General features: G+C 42.4%; 1 protein-coding gene across 1 annotated transcript in view; it reads left to right on the top strand.

Annotated features, from left to right (window-relative positions):
• top3b (DNA topoisomerase III beta) overlaps window positions 1-20,708 on the top strand; it is a gene marked incomplete at its 3' end in the record, with an annotated part of 93,418 nt that overhangs the window by 51,458 nt on the left and 21,252 nt on the right. Inside the window, exons 5-10 of the mRNA XM_083912407.1 lie at window positions 28-224; window positions 1,492-1,648; window positions 1,729-1,842; window positions 7,776-7,866; window positions 10,200-10,354; window positions 16,100-16,205. Of these exons, the coding sequence (XP_083768533.1) occupies window positions 28-224; window positions 1,492-1,648; window positions 1,729-1,842; window positions 7,776-7,866; window positions 10,200-10,354; window positions 16,100-16,205 (820 nt within the window). The remainder of the gene's footprint in view (window positions 1-27; window positions 225-1,491; window positions 1,649-1,728; window positions 1,843-7,775; window positions 7,867-10,199; window positions 10,355-16,099; window positions 16,206-20,708) is intronic.

Here is a 20,708-nt window from a genome sequence, read left to right as displayed (position 1 = left end):
TACTGCACTATCTCTCTTTCCTCTTAGGTACTGGATGCCATCCAGCCGGTGATGAACAAGGAGAATGGTAAGGAGCAGAGTGTTTACCGTGCCAAATTCAGCTCCATCACTGACACTGACATCTGGAACGCCATGAACCGCCTAGGAGAGCCCAACCGCAATGAAGCGCTGTCAGTGGATGCACGTCAGGAGCTGGATCTGCGCATCGGCTGTGCCTTCACCCGGTAAACGGCTTTCCACACAGCACCACCTTATACCAGATATATACCATTCTCAAAAATTTGACAAACCAATAACTAAAATGATCAATTGTCCTCCCATCATAGCGTGAGAACAGTGACTTTAGCTTATTGGGCCAAATTGTGTTGGCTACATATTTGACAATAACGACCTTTTGGTAATTTTTGGGTTTACCAGGTAGTTCAAAGTAGTTATATGAGAGGGACAGAGAGAGATGCCAACAAAGATGATATCCAATTATATTTATTGATCAAACCTGAAGAAACCAACCAGTTAGCTAAACTTCAAATGAGCATTAAGGAAATAAAAACCGAGATGAATTTTCTGATGTTGGCCCAGAAGGTCTCAGAAATTCAATATGCTCTGGATGGTGTTGTGTTGTCCTCCAGCACCACAGTAAGGAATCTGGGTGTAATTTTTGATCATGATATGTCCTTCGACTCTCACATAAAACTAACAACAAGAAATGCATTTTTCAGTATTTTTAACAACTCTCAAGTGTTGTTCAGGAGGCAGACACTGTCTTTAAGTAAACTTAAAACTTTCCTCTTTGATAAAGCTTATAGCTTGGGTTTACTAGCCCTTAGTTATGCTGCTATAGGCCCAGTCTGCTCGGGGGATGCTTTGTCGTCTCGCAGGTCTCTGCTGCCGTGGTCCTGCTACTAAATTGAATTGAATTCAAAGCTCAGGGGGCAGATTGACATTCAGGCAATCATAACCCCATGATCCCATGGTGCATTACTCAACCAATAACCCAACAAAGTACTGGTCTATTTCATTGATAAGTTGTATTTATATTTTAGGTGACAAAATGAATAATAATGTATTGGATTTGGATTTATATATCACCTTTCTCAGTACTCAAGGCACATTGCAGAGTCAAAGTTCCATTCATTCACAAAGACATACATGGTGGTGGTAAACTACGATAACAGTCATACAGCACCTATGGCCCCTCCGACCACCACCTCAAACATACAGCAGTCTTACACATTCACACAAAAATTGAGTTGGTAATTCATTATTTCAGATGGTGTTCAATTCAGTTAAATTGTATTTATAGTGAGAATCATAACAAAAGTTATCTCAAGACAATTCACGTATAGAGTAGGTCAAGACCACACTCTGTGACTTATTTATGATTTTCAGACTTGCACAGGGTTGATTCTCTGCTTCATTAGTTTGATTTAACTGATATGAGGTCAGAAATAATGTAATCAAGCCTGTCTGTTGTGGTCACATATTTTTCAGGTTCCAGACCAAGTATTTTCAGGGTAAGTACGGTAATCTAGACTCCTCCTTGATCTCATTTGGACCATGCCAGACCCCAACACTAGGCTTCTGTGTGGAACGCCATGACAAGATCCAGTCCTTTAAGCCAGAGACTTACTGGGTCCTCCAGGCAAAGGTAAATCCTTGGTTTCACCCCCCCTTCACAATCTCTTCCATCCATACTATATATCAACGTTCATGCTGTGTTTTGGACAGGTGTTCAAAGGAAAGGACAGCCCACTGACACTGGACTGGAGCAGGGTGAGGGTCTTTGACAGGGATGTGGGTCAGATGTTCGTTAACCTGGCCAAGACATCCAGGGAGGCCCATGTAAGACAATGTGTCTGCAGTATGTGTTTATATTGGGTTGAACATATTCGAAATATCATCTGACTGATAATACTATAATATTCATTCATTACTCACTCATCTTCAACCCCTTATCCGGGGTCGGGTCGCAGGGGCAGCAGCTCTAGCAGGGGACCCCAAACTTCCCTTTCCTGGACCACATTAACCAGCTCTAACTGGAGGATCCCGAGGTGTTCCCATGCAAGTGTGGAAATATAAACTCTCCACCTAGTCCTGGAGAGTTTATGTTTCCCCACTGTGACTAGCATCCTTACTAGATGCTAGAAGTTCCTCAGGGATGGCTGAACTTCTCCCCCTATCTCAAACGAAGACTCCAGCCACCCTCCTGAGAAAACCCATTTCGGCCACTTGTACCCGCAACCTTGTTCTTTCCGTCATGACCCAGCTTTCATGACCATAGGTGAAGGTAGGAACGAAGATTGATGGGTAGATCGAAAGCTTTGCCTTGGTGCAGTGTAATAAAAATAAAGTCACGCTCCATCGTCCCCTCACACATGAACAAGATCCCGAGGACACAGCTATTGCTTTAAGTGTACAGAGATTGGACGGCCCTGAGAAATGACCCCCCTCACCCCATATTCCCGCAGTACCTCCCACAGTATCTCCTGGGGGACCGGGTTATATGCCACATGTTGACCTGATGGGCATACTTCCAGGCCCCCTCCAGGATCCTTGCGAGAGTAAAGAGCTGGTCCGTTGTTCCACTTCCAGAACGTATGCTGGTCCGCACTGTTCCTCTTCAATCTGAGGTTTAACTATACCTCCCCACCTATAGATTTTAGCATTTCTGGAAGAATCTCATCAATCCCTGGGGCTTTGCCACTGTGTTGTTGTTTGACTTTCGCCAGGGATATTGACGACAGTCCCCCATCACCCTCCAGCTCTGCCTCTACAATAGAGGGCATGTTAGACAATCCATGACCAGCACAGAAGTCTAATAACAGGCGACCACTCAGATTTAGATCAGGGAGGCCGTTAATCGTTCCTCCCAATCACGCTTTTCCGGGTGTCTCCATCGTTGCCCTTGTGGGCGTTGAAGTCTCCTAGCAGAACTATGGAGGCCCCTACTGAAGCATGCAAGACTCCATTCAGGGTCTCCAAGAAGGCTGTATATTATATCAATATTTGCTCTGAGAATTTGAAAATTCTTTAATTGCATTTCCCAGAAATGTTGAACCACAACTTATTTGTCAGTTCCTTTGTTCTTCAATGCCCAGGTGTGGCATCTCACATTTGAAATAATAGTACAAGTCCTTGCTGCCCCCCAGAAAGTCTAACTAGTCTGCAGTAGCATTGCATTTCAACTAGGAAGCATTCAATTGAACATTATATGGCCTGCTTAATATATTTTTTTGATATAAAGAATTGCAATAGAAATGTCTAAGATATGTTTGAGGTCTATTTAGAAAGTGTCTCCATCACATAATTTGCCCACCAGAGAGCACTGAGTTAATTTTTACAAGTTCAATAACACATTTAAAGCTGAAGTCTGTAACTTGCTGTAAAAAATAGAAAAATACAGTTGCTGGAGCTGTCACTATATCTTGACAGCACAATGAGACAGACAATCTGTGATATGAGCTGTCTGATGGTCTGAGGAAGCTTATGAGACACTTCAGGGCTGCTTTGAGGTGACTGACTGGCCTGTACTTTGTGAGCCACACAAGGAGGACATCAATAGGCTCACTCAGTGCATCAAGGACTACATCAATTTTTGTGTGGACTGCAATGTCCCAGCTCGGACTGTAAACTGCTACGCCAACAAAAAACCTTGGATCACCAAGGACATTAAGGCCATCCTGAATGAAAAGAAGAAAGTATTCAGAAATGGCAACCGTGATGAGGCGAGGAGAGTGCAGGGGGTACTGAAACTTAAAACCAGGGGGTCTAAAGACAATTATAGGAGAACAAACTCCAGCGTGACAACATGAGGGATGTGTGGAGTTGCATGAAAACCATCAAAGGGTTTCAGAAGACTGGTAGCACAGGGTTGGAGGACCGTGTGGACCTGGCCAATAAACTGAACCTACTTTTCAATAGGTGTGATCCATGGCCCATGCCCCGCATGACTTTGCTGCTGGCTGCCCTTCATCTAATGCCACTTTACGTCCCCCCACTTCTCCTCCTTACATACCCATTGACTGCCCCTCACCACCTCACTTCACACCTACCTATTCCATCCCTCCCCCTGTTCTACTTCATGTCCTCCACAACCTGATGATCTAAGCCCTCCCCCAACAGTCACCTCTACAGTGTCCTTCACGCCTGACCTGGTGAGAAGGCAGTTGACAAGATTTCCACTCTGGCAAAGCTGCAGGCCCCGATGGCATATTTCTCAGGGTGCATAAATCCTGTGCCCCCCAGCTGTGTGGAGTACTGAGTAAAGTCTTCAGCCTGAGCCTGCACCTCCAGAGGGTCCCTGTGTGGAAGATGTCCTGCCTCGTGCCTTGGCTAAAGATGCAACGTCCCAGTGGCCCTCAGGACTTGATGACCATGAAGACCATGGAGAGGCTCTTGCTGGAGCAGCTAAGGCCTATGGTCAGGCCCTCCACTGATCCACTACAGTTTGCTTACCAGCCCAACCTGGAAGTTGAGGACTGCATCACCTACCTGCTGAACAGAGTCTACAGTCATGTGGACGAGCCTGCGAGCACTGTCAGAGTCATGTTCTTTGACTTCTGCAGTGCAGAAGTCACCGGATGGGCAGACCACAGTATGTACGCCTACAGAACTGTGTGTCTTACAGGGTGGTCAGTAGCACTGGGGCCCCACAGGGACTGTCCTCTCTCCCTTTCTCTTCACCCGCTTCACCTCAGACTTCAACTATTAATATTGTTATTTTTTACTGTTCAGATTTTGATAATATATCTGCTGTGGCTAAACTACTGCTGTACTAGCCTGTGCATGTTCTCCTTTGTCCAGGTCATCGTTATCCTCAAAGCAATTTCAGTCAAAAGCAACTGGACTTGGTTATTTGTCTAGTAAGACGTTTCACCTCTCATCCAAGAGGCTTCATCAGTTCATGTACGCATCTGACCAGGCTGGGACTGGTCCAACTAACTGGTGTGGAGATCCCGGTATTTAACCTCTCACAAGGCCAATGATGTCACTGGAACCATTTGTGCCCCAAGTGCCAACGGCCATTTGCCAACTTCTGGATTTGTGCCTGAACACCACATATTTCCAGTTTAATGGCATTTTTTATAGACAGAAACACGGCTGTGCCATGGGTTCACCAGTATCCCTTATTGTGGCAAATATGGAGGAGGTAGAGGACAAGGCTTTGTACTCCTTTAAAGGAGTAACCCCAAGCCATTGGTTCAGATATGTGGACGACACATGGGTTAAAATCCAAAGAGGTGCAAACTTTTACTGAACATATAAACTCTGGACAGAAACATGAAGTTCACCAGAGAAGAAGTCAAGGACAATAGTTTGCCTTTCTTAGACTGTGACGTCCATATGGAGAATGACAGGAGCCTCCACATTGGGGTATACAGAAAACCCACTCACACAGATCAATATCTACTGTTTGACTCTCACCACCCTTTGGAACACAAGCTTGGAGTCAGCATAGAGCTGATAACGTACCCACCAGCTCACAGGCCCAGGGGGAAGAACGATCGCACCTGAGAGGCGCCCTCACAACTTGTGGCTACCCCAGCTGGACCTTTGTGAAAACGGCAGCTGCTTCCAGAAAGAAAACCAAAGTGGTTGAGAAAGAAAAAGAAAACAAGAGAAACAACATAGTCATTCCGTATGTGGCTTGGGTATCAGAGAAAATCAGGAGGATCTTCAACAAACACTGCATCCCTGTGTATTTCAAACCCGGTAACACACTCAGACAGAGACTAGTACACCCCAAGGACAGAACACCACACACACAAAAGCCATCTGGTGTATGCTGTCCAATGCAACAAGGAATGCAAAGATCCCTACATTAGAGAAACAAAACAACCACTGCATAAACGCATGGCCCAACACAGGAGAGCTAACTCCTCAGGCCTGGACTCTGCTATCCACTTGCACCTCAAGGAGAAAGCCCACTCCTTTGATGACAACAATGTCCAAATCTTGGACAGAGAGGACAGATGCTACCCTTTCCTCCCTTCCCAGGAGATTCAACAATCTAACCTCATAGAACAACTGTTCACAAAAGGCCTCCTGTGACTCCAACGACGGTCGTTAAGACTCAATAGAGCACTAACAAAGTCGAAACCAACTTCCCACCAACGACTGCCATTCTAACGACGGCCGTTGGCACTAGGAGCACAAAGGGTTCCAGTGACATCAATACCGTGATCTTCACACCAGTTAGTTGGACCAGTCCCAGCCTGGTCAGATGCGTACATGAACTGATGAAACCTCTTGGATGAGAGGTGAAACGTCTTCCTAGACAAATAACCAAGTCCAGTTGCTTTTGACTGAAATTGCTTTGAGGATACTGCTCTACTAGCATGTTTCTTTTAAATAACCAAGGCACTTCAACAAAAACCTTTATTTTGTGAAAAAAGCAGTGAGCAAAATTAGAGAACACTTTCAGATCATTGTTGGACACACCCTATTTATCTGGAAACTCTCCTGGTTACTTTGCAAGATGGCAAGCTACTCTAAGGTGACTGAAACCCTGAGACAGCATGTTTTCCAGATGAAGGCCAAAGAGATGACCCTCTCAGCCATCAGAGAGAGGTTAGGCGTTCACAGTCTGTGATTTCAAGAAGATTGAAACTTTACATGTACACAGATTAATTTAAGTCCCTGAAAAAGGCCGGTCGTCCACGTAAAACAAGTGCACGAGAGGACAGGATTATGAGAAGACTCTCAACTCACTGCAGCTGGAGTTGGTCTTGCCTTTGCTGAGGAGCATGTTGTGTGGACAGGAGAACTGGTCCAGAGTAAGTCCTGCCATCTTCAGAAGTTTTCTGATGACTCTGCAATAGTTGGCTGCATTTGAAAGGGGGATGAAAGTGAATACAGGACTGTTGTGGGCAACGTTGTAACTTGGAGTGAGCTGAATCACCTGCAGCTCAACGTGACTAAAACAAAGGAGCTCGTAGTGGATCTGAGGAGGGTGAAAACACCTGTGACCCCTCCATCCAGGGGGTCCCTGTGGACACTGTAGAGAAGTACAAGTACCTGGGGGTGTACTTTAACAACAAGTTGAACTGGACTAGAAACGCAGAGGCTGTCTACAAAAAGGGCCAAAGTCGACTCTTCTTCCTGGGGAGGCTGAGGTCCTTTAACATCTGTCGGACGATGCTGAGGATGTTTTATGAATCTGCCCAGTGCGATCTTCTTCGCTGTCACATAATGGGTCAGTGGGCAGAAGGTCACAGACACCAACAGACTGAACAAACTGATCAGGAGGACCGGTGATGTCAGGGGGAAGGAGCTGGACAGCCTGACGACCGTGGCAGAGAGGAGGAGGCTGTCCAGGCTCCGGCCTATCCTGGACAATGTCTCCCACCCTCTCTATGACACACTGACCCAGCAGAGGAGCACCTTCAGCAGAAGACTCCTTGCACCCTGATGAACCACAGAGTGCCACAGGAAATCTTTCCTGCCTGTGGTTATTAAACTATACAACACATCCCTTTGAGAGTCTGTAACCCCCTCTCTGTAATACGGACTCAATCATAAACGATCCATTTTTACGGTACTTTGCAGGTTATTACAGTACTTTTGATCTGTATATATCACTATTATATGATATTATATATACATATATATATATATATATATATATAGTTTTATATTTCTGTTTTTACAAATATATGTTATCTGTATGATATTGTTGTTAAATATGTTGTTTGTATAGCTGGAGTTTGAAACGAAAACAACTTCCCCCTGGGATTATTAAAGTATTTCTGATTCTGATACCTTTCTTGATACAGGTGGAGTCTGTGAGTAAGAAGGAGAAGGCTAAACAGAGGCCCCAGGCTTTGAACACAGTGGAGATGTTGAGAGTGGCCAGCTCTGCCTTAGGTATGTTCACATCAACATGAGCAGTGTTTAATCAATTGCCGTATCCCTTTAACTATTAGCTCCTTTATTCATTTCCTCTAAATAATGTAATTAATGAGAGTGTGTATTTGGGAATTTCTGTGTGTAAGCATGTAATACTGTGTTGATATGCTGTCACTGGTCATTAGGGCTGCAGCTATTGATTATTTTGTTTTTTGTACAAATGTGTTTTTAAAAATACATTAAGACCGCATGCTAGTCTTTCATCTACTGTCATCCAGGACAGCCTGATATGCATTTTTTCAATATTACTCCTTGTAGGGCAGCGAAGAACAAAGAGTACTAATCTGTTTTGAGTGAGCTGTAATTCTACAAGTTCTTGTTTTGATGTACCAGACCAAAATATAGGACAATAGTCTAGATGGGACAAGACTAGAGTCTCTCAACAGACGAGCATTCCCTCTAATAATGGAGATGTTTCTAATCGTTTTGGACATGTTTTGTTAATACCAGCAGTCCCTGATAGTGTTTCATCTAACAACAATTTGGCTTCTTTTACCTGTTTGATGGCATTTCCCTGCATTGAAAGACACAGTTTATGATCTAACCTTAATGCATGTTTTGAGCCCAATATGATACTCTTTGTTTTTGAAACATTCAGTTATCATTTACAAAGATAGAATAAAGGAGGAGACCAAGGCAACTTCCTTGTGGAATATTGCATTGAAGAGTCTCCATGTTTGAGATGATGTGTTTAAACATCACACATTGTTGTCTATTAACCAACTAACTTTTCATCCAATCAAGCACAGAGTCTTTGAATCTTTATGCAGGTACCTTCATGAGTAGAATCTCATGAGCTATCATGTCAAAGGCTGAACTAAAATCTCATAGTATAGCTCCCACAACTGACTTCGTGTTGATTTGTCTTAGCCAATCATCAGTTAGGGCTGCTAATGCTGTGCTTGTAGAGTATCCTGCTTTATATGCATGCTGAACAGAGTTAATGCTGTTCAAAGTAAAATAATGCTGAATCTGCTCAAATGCAATTTCCTCCAGTAGTTTGCTTAAAGCCCTAATTGGATGGGACTAGGTCATTTTTACTAGGGGCTGTGGTCCGGTCCGAATGCGGCATGTCAGTAATTATTACGGAAAATCTCAGTAAATTTTCACCTTCTGTAAAACGGTCTGGAAAAAAATCCCAACAGTGGAGGTGGAGAAGTCATGCTGTGGCTATACTACTGCATGTTTTTTTTTAAATAACCAAAGCACTTCAACAAAAACCTTTATTTTGTGAAAAAAAAGCAGTGAGCAAAATTAGAGAACACTTTCAGACAAGTGCACGAGAGGACAGGATTATGAGAAGACTCTTAACTCACTGCAGCTGGAGTTGGTCTCAAGTTCAGTGCTGAACTTGCCTTTGAAATTGACGTTCAATTTATTTGGGTCTGATGGAAACATTCTGTTGGGCGTAGGACTGGGGAAAGACTGAACTCAAAGTGTGTAAAGAAGTCAGTTCCATTCGGAGGAGGAAGTGTCATGGTTTGGGAAAGTTTTCTGCAGCAGGAGTTGGGCCTCTTATACAGCTACATGGCAGGGTAAATGCAAATGTTTATGTGAACCTCCTTCACCAACATGCAATACCTCAACTGCAATTGTCCCCCAAACAGCTGCAATTTTCATGCCAGACAATGTCCCGTCACACTGCAAATCAGGTAAAGCAGTTCCTTGAAGATAAGCTTATTGAAACAATGAAATGGCCAGACTAGAGTCCAGCTCTAAACCCCATAGAGAATCTCTGGAAAATCCTTGGCAGCAAAGTAATGTCTAAGGGCGCACTCACACTGTCCATCCGTACCATGCCCAAACAGGTTTCACGTCTAGTTCGTTTGACCAGTGTGAGTGCAACCGTACCACGCCTAGCTGCGGTGTCCTGTGGGCGCGGATGTGCTGAAGTCATTCAAAGCTGTGGCGTCTACACTTCCTATTCTCTAATTTTGATGTGGTGAAGTGCCTTGGTTATTTAAAAGCCACAGCTGATATTCTGTCAAATTCTGAACAAAAAAACAAAACAGAGAGAGAGAGAGATTTTTTTTTCACTGGAGGGAACTCTTATATTGTCTATACTGTGGTTAAAGAAAAATCTAACTTTACCACTTTTAGTCAAGCTCCTAGGACTGGGTTGTCTGGAAATAAACTTCACTCTAGGATAAAACCAATATGTCCAGTATTCTGACAGTCCAGCCATCATCATAATTCAGACTGAGACCCAGTAAGATTAAATAGGAGCCACAGCTGCACTTTTGTGAAGGTTGAAGATAAAGAGAAGAACATGTGTGTTTTTGATGTCTCAGGCATGGGTCCCCAGCATACTATGCAGATTGCAGAGCGCCTGTATACACAGGGCTACATCAGCTACCCACGGACTGAGACCACCCACTACCCAGAGAACTTCGACCTGAAGGGAACACTGAAGCAACAGATCACCAATCCGTTCTGGGCAGAGGAGGTGAGCACCACCAAGGAGGATGCACACAGTGCGTTTACAGCATCAGTAACCCGAAAATGGTCTTACCCCAGTTAAGGGATCAGATTATTTCAGTTCCCCACGTATACATGAGAGGAGCTTGAATGGGAAAATGATGGAGTAACTCTTCCTCCGGTACAGTAGGTTGTGGTACGCCAACATACAGCTGGTCGGAATATGGCTTATTTTCCCAGTTCACCTTTGTCAAAATCACAAGCGTGGGGAAAATGGACAACTTTTGGACAGAATGAGGACAGAAATGGGTCTTCTTGGTAGTGATGTTACTTGCCATGGTTAAGTCCTCCCTCGGTTTAAAGGTGACGCTCTATTATTGTTTTTTTCATGTTTTCGGCGTCGTTGCTTCCTGTTTTATTCTATTTCCAGTTCAGAAACCACTGCCGCGGAGTGGGGAGGGGGAGTTATAACCCCGGCGCATGCGCAGACCAGAAACCCGATGTTACTCTGGGTAAGATGTTTACATGCATGAATACCCCGGTTACTAAAGGAGTTATCTAGGTCTGTTAACCCGGGGTATGCAAACTCTGATTTCACCTGGGGTACAGTGTTTACATGGCGTTTGAGAAACAAGAGTATTGCCTTAATCGGAATATAATCAGGTTTTGAAAAGGACTCATGTATGATCCATTCAGGCCCAGCAGTGTATGAAGGGCTTGACATTAAAGTTGTACTCTGTAAGATTTCCATCTCGTTAACTGTCTTTTAAATTCCTATCTTTCACAGTTAGTTAAAACAATGGTGATTGATCCTATGACCCACTAATTAAAGCAGTTGTTGCATCTTTGCTGAGTATTCCAATATCTGTGTGTCTGTGGAGACATTCCCTCTCTAGATGGAAGTACGCCACCATGTCAGTGCTGTTAGTGCTGACAGTGGTTGGTCTGTTGGAAATCGGGAATTCCAACTTTTGAGTCAGGCTTGGAGTAAGGGCAGAAGTGTAATAGGAACGTGTGTGTGTGTGTGTGTGTGTGTGTGTGTGTGTGTGTGTGTGTGTGTGTGTGTGTGTGTGTGTGTGTGTGTGTGTGTGTGTGTGTGTGTGTGTGTGTGTGTGTGTGTGTGTGTGTGTGTGTGTGTGTGTGTGTGTGTGTGTGTGTGTGTGTGTGTGTGTGTGTGTGTGTGTGTGTGTGTGTGTGTGTGTATTTAAGAGGAGAACATGAAGTTTACAAAAGAGAAAAAAAAAAAGTCAACACACAGTGACCGTGAACGGAACAAGATGGAGGCTCTGAAAGAACAGTTACATCTTACCCCACGACCCCCCCCCCACACACACACACACACACTCAAAAAAAGTGCTTTTCTTCTGTTTCTGTCCTCTAAAATGTCTGACACTGACTATAGTGACTTGTATCTATCAAAGTTTGTCACTAGAGTGTTTTCACATACTTCTCCTGAAGGAGGATATGTTTGTGCACGAAATCTGACCTTCAAACTTATTCAGGGCAGCTTTAGTTTGAACGTGACAAGTACATCAACCAATTACTGACTGATATGTGGAACACTGTTCGACGGGGGACAAACTTTAAAACAACACCGATAAAGAAAGGTGACATCTCCAGCTCAGAGTGAACTGTCAGTACAGAGAGAAAATACACTGCCATCATAGCTGTCAGCCGCTGACAGTTACAAGCTAACAAGCTTGAGTGGTTAGAGCAGTCGCCCCATGTAGGGCTGGAGGTCCTCGAGGCAAAAAAGAAGAGAAGATTTCAACAATGTTTTCTTCAGGTTATAGGATTAAAAAATGAATAGGAAGTGTAGAGGCCACTGAATTAATGACTTCAGCACATCTGCACCCACAGGACATCACTAGTTTCTCACACTGCTCTGGTTTGATCTTGGTCCATTCTTTTTCAGTCTCTTCCACAGTTCACTAACTGTAGTGGGTTTCTTAGACATTACTCTGTTCCCAAGGATTTTCCAGAGATTCTCTATGGGGTTTAGAGCTGGAATCTAGTCTGGCCATTTCATTGTTTCAATATTCTGAGCTTCAGTGAACTGCTTCACCTGTTTCACAGTGTGACAGAGGAAATTGCAGCTGATTGGGGGATAACTGCAGTGAAGTATTGCATGTTGCTGAAGGAGGTTCACATAAACATTTGCATTCACCATGCCATGTAGCTGTATAAGAGGCCCAACTCCTGCTGCAGAAAACTTTCCCAAACCATGACACTTCCTCCTCCGAATGGAACTGACTTCTTTACACACTTTGGGTTCAGTCTTTCCCCAGTCCTACGCCCAACATAATATTTCCATCAGACCCAAATAAAGTGAACGTCCTCTCATCACTGAAGTGCACTTGAGAGTTTAAGACCCTTTGGCCTTCACCTGGACAAACTGCTGTGTCAGGGTTTCAGTCACCTTGGAGCAGTTTGCCATTTTGCAAAGTAACCAGGAGCGCTTCAGATAAATAGGGTGTGTCCGACAATTAACTAAATTGTCACCAGGTCCCAGATAAACACCATAACTGGGAGGGATCTGAAAGTGCTCTCAAATTTTGCTCACTGTTTTTTTTTCTCCACAAAATAAAGGTTTTTGTTGAAGTGCCCTGGTTATATAAAAAACATGCTAGTACAGCAATGTTATAGCCAAAGCAGATATTCTATCAAAAATAGATAAATAACAGCCCACTTCAATTGGCTCACAGAGAGCCCACGAGCCTTGGCTGCTGCACTGCTTCACCAGCTCCTGGTGGTGAGCTTTCTCTTGTGAGCCTCCTCCATGTGAGGGGCACAGTCAGCTCCCGCATAATCACCTGAATGGTTAAATCTGAGAAGATGATCAGGTCTGGGACTCGTTGTGTATTGTGATCAGGTAACTTAAGTTGTAAACTAAGATCCGCTCTCAGCTGCCAGTCTGGGGCTGTGGATAGTCATTTCGGTCTTATCTGTGGAAGGGAACAGGGCTTCTCTCCTACTTTAAGGAAAGGGATGGCTTTCTTCCTGGTGTGGTGTTTGCTGTTTGAATGGCTGTAGTGACTCCTTCTGCAACTGCCTTGAGCACCTGGCCATGGTGCCAGTATTAATGTCCATCGGCCAAGGCTTTAGGGCAGCTGCTGAGAAGATGTAGAAGCAATCCTCTCCCAGCACACAGAGGGCAGGTAGGTGTCTCTCTCTTGCCCCATGTGTGAATGTTTGCTGCACTTTGTCTCTCTCTGTCCATCTGTCCCTCTTTTCTCTCTTTCTCTCTCCTTTTCTTCCTCCCCAACCGGTCAAGACAGATGGCCGTCCTCCACAGAGCTTGGTCTGTCTGACGTTCCTGCCTGTAATAGGGAAGGTTTTCGTTGCCACCGTACTCTACGGGGGAATTGTTGGGTCTATGTAAATCATAAATAAGTCATAGAGTGTGGTCTTTACCTAGTTTGAAAAGTGTCCTGAGATAACTTTTGTTATGATTTGGCACTATAAATAAAATTGAATTGAATTGACTTGGTGTCATAGATTTCACATTCTACTCCTGAAGGAGGATATGTTTGTGCACTTCTCTGAAACCTGACTTTCAAACTTGCTGTCATAGATAGCTTGGAGTGTTCTCCCACCTTGTCCAGGCTCCTTGCTCAATTTCCACCATCTTATTGACACCTACCTCCTGCACTTACTTCTTCCTGGAGATGTTGGCCCTCTTTTCCTTTGGCTTTGCCGATCTGGCAGCTTGGAAAATAGCCGAGACCTGCCTGAACTTTTGCCACTGTCCCAACAAGAGCCTTCTGTCTAGGCCGTTCCTCCACCACTTACCACTCTCTGGCTGCACTGCATAGCTAAAAAAAAGTTAGCTGAAATTTCCAGTGGATTCTTTTTTCAGTGTGACCCTGACGTTATCCATGTCAAACTTTGTTATTTTTTACTGTACAGTTTTTGAGAAATTTGAAGATAAATGAGAATACCTAATTTCCTTATATTTCAACTCTCACTGAAGAAAAAATAATACACAATCTTAATAATTCTGATAACGATTTGTTGAGATGAAAACAACATTTTACAAAGATTTCCATGTTGACAATGTTTTGTATTTGCAAACAGTAAAAATGTTTGTTTTTGACAGGACAAGCAACTTTTGTATCTGGACTTGTCTCTGTACTTGTTTTACTAGATCTTAGTGCTGCCTTCGACACTATTGACCATCACATCCTGCTACAGAGACTGGAGCTTCTAATTGGCATTCAAGGAACCGCACTGAGCTGGTTTAAGTCATATTTATCAGACGATCAAACCAGAAGAAACCCATCAGTTAGATAAACTTCAAATGTGCATTAAGGAAATAAAAAGCTGGATGACCTGCAATTTTCTGATGTTAAACTAAGATAAAACTGAAGTTATTATACTTGGCCCCATAGGCCTCAGAAACTCAATAGCTAAAGACATTGTTACTCTGGATGATGTTGTGTTGTCCTCCAGCACCACAGTAAGGGATCTCTGTGTTATTTTTGATCAGGATATGTCCTTCGATTCTCACATAAAACTAACGACAAGGAATGCATATTTTCACCTGTGTAATATTGCGAAAATTAGGAACATTGTGTCTCAGAACGATACAGAAAAACTAGTCCGTGCATTTGTTACTTCTAGGCTGGACTACTGCAACTCCTTATTATGAGGCTGCTCCAATAAGTCTGTGAAGGGTCTCCAGTTGGTCCAAAATGCTGCAGCTCGTGTACTGACTAAAACAAATAGAAGAGAACATATTTCTCCTGTTTTAGCTTCTTTGCACTGGCTACCTGTAAATCGCTGCGCTCTGAGAATGCAGGGCTACTTGTTGTTCCTAGAGTATCCAAAAATAGAATGGGAGGCAGAGCCTTCAGCTACCAAGCTCCTCTCCTGTGGAACCAAATCCCAAGTGTTATTCGGAATGCAGACACTGTCCCCATCTTTAAGAGTAAACTTAAAACTTTCCTTTTTGATAAAGCTTACAGCTAGGGCTTACGAGCCCTTAGCAATGTTGTTGTTTTTAAGCTGATTGTTGTTCTGCTTAATAATGCTGCTATAGGTCTAGTCTGCCGGGGGATAATACTTTTCCAGATACTCTGAGCTTCTCTCCTCTCTGTCTGTATCATTCATGTCTCATCAATGCATGTTACTAATTCAACTTCTTCCCCGCAGTTGTTTGTGCTTTGTCGTCTCGAAGGTCTCTGCTGATTATGGTGGTGCCTGCTGCCGTGGTCCTGCATGACGCTTCCTGCTACTATTATAATCTATAACCTTAGCTGTGCCTGTTTCTACTATTCTGCTGTATTAACTGTCATAACATATAAGTCATATTCACATTACTATAGATATTATTATAGTTACTGGAAGTGTGTCTGTCTCTGTCTTTGTGTCTGTCTTTGTCTCTCTCCGTCCATCTGTCCTTCTTTTCTCTCTTTCTCTCTCCTTTTCTTCCTCCCCAACCGGTCAAGACAGATGGCCGTCCTCCACAGAGCTTGGTCTGTCTGACGTTCCTGCCTGTAATAGGGAAGGTTTTCGTTGCCACCGTACTCTACGGGGGAATTGTTGGGTCTATGTAAATCATAAATAAGTCATAGAGTGTGGTCTTTACCTAGTTTGTAAAGTGTCCTGAGATAACTTTTGTTATGATTTGGCACTATAAATAAAATTGAATTCAATTGACATCTGGGCATACAGTAACAGTTTTTTCATATTTATACTCATAGGCTAGTGTATGATGCTTGGGGATAAACATTAATGTATGTTTTTTTAAAAAGTTTTACCTCTCTATCAGGTGAAAGCTCTTCTTTCCACTGGATTAAACCGACCTAGGAAAGGAGCTGATGCTGGAGACCATCCCCCCATCACTCCCATGCGGGCTGCCTCAGAAGGGGAACTGGGTGAGTCTTACAACCAATTTGTAATGCATGCTCTCAGAGCACAAAATAAGGGTAAAGGTACTGATCAAAGACCTGATTGATTTACTTTATTGTTTCTAGTTTAACAGGGAATGAGAGCATGCTTCTTAACATGCTATATAAGGGTGCCCCGATCAGGAATTTTTGGGAATCACAGATTACTGGAGGTAGTATTGGCTTATACCAATACAGATCACAGAGTACATTTATTTTAGAATCATAATTTTTTGTCAAATAGTAAAATTTGTTACCATTTGCCTCAGGTCTCCACATTTAATAAGTAACACACAGAATCACATTACAAATTTGTCAGTGGTGGGACACGATTAAAAAAAATGAATTTAATTAATTAGAGGCTTTGTAATTAATTAATCGTGATTAATCGCATATCGATATTTGACACAAGTAGCAACATTTTTCAATTTAAATTGATTTTGGTATATGACTTAATTAATGAACAGTCAAACAATGAGTCTAAACAACAACATGTGTGTTTATATTTTATCAGTGAGCACTAACTTTTGTAAACTTACGTCTTAAACACATTTGTTTTTGTTTATGAAATATAAAACAGTGCTTAGTACAGTATATTCCAGAAAAGTGGAAGCCTAACATTGCAAAAATATTTAGAATAATATCCTTGGCATAGAATAAACAGTAAACATGGGAGAAAAGCACTTTATGTTTAATTGTTTATTTTATGCCAGGGAAATAATATAAATATTTTTTCAGTGTTAGATTTCCACTTTTCTTGAATATACCGTACTAAGCATGGTTTCATTTTTTATAAACCAAAACAAATGTGCTTCAGACGTAAAAGTTTACAAAAAGTTAGTGCTCACTGATAAAAATAAACACATTTTGTTGTTTAAACTCATTGTTGTGTCTAATCATTAATTAAGTCATATACCGAAATCCATTTAAATTAAAAAATTGTTGCTTCTTGTGTCAAATATTGATATGCGATTATTCGCGATTAATTAATTACAAAGCCTCTAATTAATTTAATATGATTATTTTTTTAATCGTGTCCCACCACTAATTAAAATTAAGAAATGAGAAGGCCTCATTCAAGGCCTGTCCTTTAATTTGCCCAGATAGAGACACTACAGGACGCACGCACGCACGCACGCACGCACGCACGCACGCACGCACGCACGCACGCACACACACACACACACACACACACACACACACATATACACACACACGCACACACACACACACACACACACACACACACACCCGTGCATGCACAAACTGTGGGCTTCCACGGCAGCAAGAGCAGGAGAGGGAAAGAAAGAAGACATCACTAACTGCAAAGCTAAACTACGGTAGCTAGGTCAGCGTGTAAACAACTGTGAGATTAGTGAGGAAGGCGTGAAAAGGAATTAGAGAGCTATGATTTCAATTGTATTTACAGTGGCAAATCATTACAAAAGTTATCTCAAGACACTTTACGTATAGAGAAGGTCTAGACCACACTTTAACTTATTTAAAATTTACAGAGACCTGCCAATTCCCCCATGAGCAGCTGCAAGTTGCAATATCTGTATATCCAGCAATCTTTCGCACACAGTGCACAAACCTTCCTTTGAACAGGCAGGTACATTGAACAGACCCAGCTCTATGGACGACGGCCATAATATTATAATTATAATAATAATATTAAAGCTGCAAGCAGCGATGAACAGGACGTCGCACGCGGTGAATGTCGGGGAGGTGGCTGGTCGCCAACACTCACGGCAGTGTGCTTTATATATTGAGAATTTCATGTAAATCTGATTAATATTGTTATATAACTCTTATTTCCTGTTGCAAGTAGGTGGCGCTGTGTCTGTTAGTCAATGTTGGCATGTAGTCATCCTCAGGCCTTGACTCCTACCATCTCTGGGAAATGTGGTGCAGTTTGGGCAATTCATGCTAGAGTTAGAGCAACTTCCTGTTTATGCCGGGCAGGACAACTGGGCTGCCATGCCATTACCTAACATTCACAAACCATTCATCATGTTTCCCTACATCGGGTGTAGAACCACAAAGTAAGTTTCATGTAAATCGGTATGTATTTGTAATTTTTCCTGTTGCCAGTAGGGGGCGCTATGGTTATAACTAAACAGTGAGATGCAGATGTGTTCAGGCCTGGACTGTAATGAATAATGAGAAATTCGGGGCATATTGGACAATGTATGTTAAAGTTACAACCACTTCCTGTTTCATGCTGAAGGATTGTCACCACAACAACAGCATTTGATGAAAACCCAAAAGCTACATGATCTAGCATCATGAAGGTCTTAAGTCTTTGCTGACCAGATTTGAGGTTCAACAGGCGAGGAACAGGACATAAAATTTATATATAAAATGTAACTTCCATTCAGCAGTAGAGGGTGCTATGACCACGATTCAAAATTGTCTTACATATGTGTTTAGGGCGGGATTCTTATTAAACATGTGAAGTTTGAAAAAGATCTGAACAACTAGTGTGCAGTTTCAGCAGTGTCTTTTGTCATGGCGTTCCATCAGAATTTGCCGTACCGCCACAACTGTGTGCCGTTAAAAGACATCGTCCCATGTTCACAATGAAGCATCATTCACGTCTAAAGGATCTCATCACCACTTTTGAGGAGGATGTGATGAACAGTCAGGCCGAGGACATCGAAGTATAAAACATGTTATTTCCCGTTACCAGCAGGGGGCGCGATGACTATAAGTGAATATTGTCACATAGATGTGTTCAGGCCAAGAGTTTGGACAATGCATGGTCATAGATTAGATTAATTCCTAGTTTATGGCGTGGGGGCAAAATTTGAGGCCCCGCCACGGCCAAGCTGATTGATTAAAACGCGTATGCTCCTCAATTTAGCGTTGTCCATGTCTTGGAGGTGTACAGACCAACTTTGTTGCGTTTTTTAAGGTTAATTGACCCAAACCAGCAGATAAAAGCAGTCAGGACAGATTCAATAAAAATAATAAAAAAAACATTTTCATGAACTTGGATTCAATGTTTATGTTACTGAGCTTCCGAAGAAAGTACATGCTCTGATTGGCTTTATTGCACGCTGCATCGACCTGATGCTCAAAGGACAACCTGTCATTTCTGATTCTGATTTTTCCTCCCTTACAACTTTATTCACAGCATACAGAAACATTATTGGAACTTTTCTTGCTTTTATTGAACCAAAACTATAAAACAAAGTAGTAGAAATATTTGTAGAAATAAGATGTAACAGGTGAGGCAGTCTAAAATTCATAACAGATTAACAGCGCAGAACTGAAGGCAACTTTCAAATAATAAAACAAATAAGCTCAAATTAAAAAAAAGCAGCAGGTAATGGGACCTAAATAATATATATATATATACATCACAAAACCTGGAGTTGAGGTAAGAAAAGAGGCTGAAAAAAACAGGAAGAGAGACAAAAGAGAAAAACACTTCATCTACAACATTGGGACAAGAAGAAGTGAAACAAATATCAAAATATTGATAAGACTTGTTGGTCTAAAATCATCAAAAAAATAGCTAAATAACAGTTGGGACAGTTGAAAACAAAGTGTGTTTACCCTACTAAATGCTGCAATGCTAAAACCAAGAAAAAACACACTCTTTCCCAATACAGAACTACTGTTTGCTGACTTAATCATATGCAACAGCAAGGAGATAAAAAAAAACAATATCCTCTTTCATACTTACCACATCTGCACGTGGAAGCAGGTCATACGTAATAACTACACACACATGCATTGGTCGTGGTGGCCCCTTAACTGTATGTCAGGATGAAACCCTGGACATAGTGTACCCTCTGCTCAAATGTACGTACTACACTAAGAAAGGAACAGTGCTAGTACAGGAAAATGAGGCAAACCTCAACTCTTTTGAGGAACTCTTCCCCAAAATGAAGGCAGAAGCTGAGAGAGACCGACCCAGTACAAGCAACAGCACTGTAAGAGGAAACACAGCACCAAAACAGGAAGAGGAGGATGACACATTGGTCCTAGAGGTCAACAACCAGGCCGCCATCCAGCCCCACCCCTGCAACATCATCAGTCCTGCCTGTCTAACATTAAGAGACGTGATTTAACAGAGGACACAATAACGTGTCTGAAAAGTCAACGAGACCAAACTGTGGCAACTGCTTTACCAACTCTATTTAATCAGCAACGATAATATGGAGCCAAGTCAGCAGAAACAAAGAAGATAAACAGGACTGTAGCTAAACACATTAGCATGGACCAGATCCCTGTTTACAATGTGGAGAAACCTGACTAACGACAGCTGATTCACTAACTGAATCCAAGGTTTCCCTGAGCTCTACACCACAATAAAACAAACATTTGTCATATTTATATTCATAGAATAGAATAGAATAGAATAGCCTTTATTGTCATTGCATTTGCATACAACGAAATTGGAGTGCTACTCCCCCTTGGTACATTTTTAGAAAAATAATATATAATAAAACAATAGCAAAGTATAATATAAGCAATAAA

The sequence above is a fragment of the Echiichthys vipera genome (genome assembly GCF_963691815.1).
Source record: "Echiichthys vipera genome assembly, chromosome: 4".
NCBI classification, from domain to species: Eukaryota; Metazoa; Chordata; class Actinopteri; order Perciformes; family Trachinidae; genus Echiichthys; species Echiichthys vipera.
The sequence above is the reverse complement of the archived record's forward strand: the minus strand, read 5'-3'. Positions and strand labels throughout refer to the sequence as shown.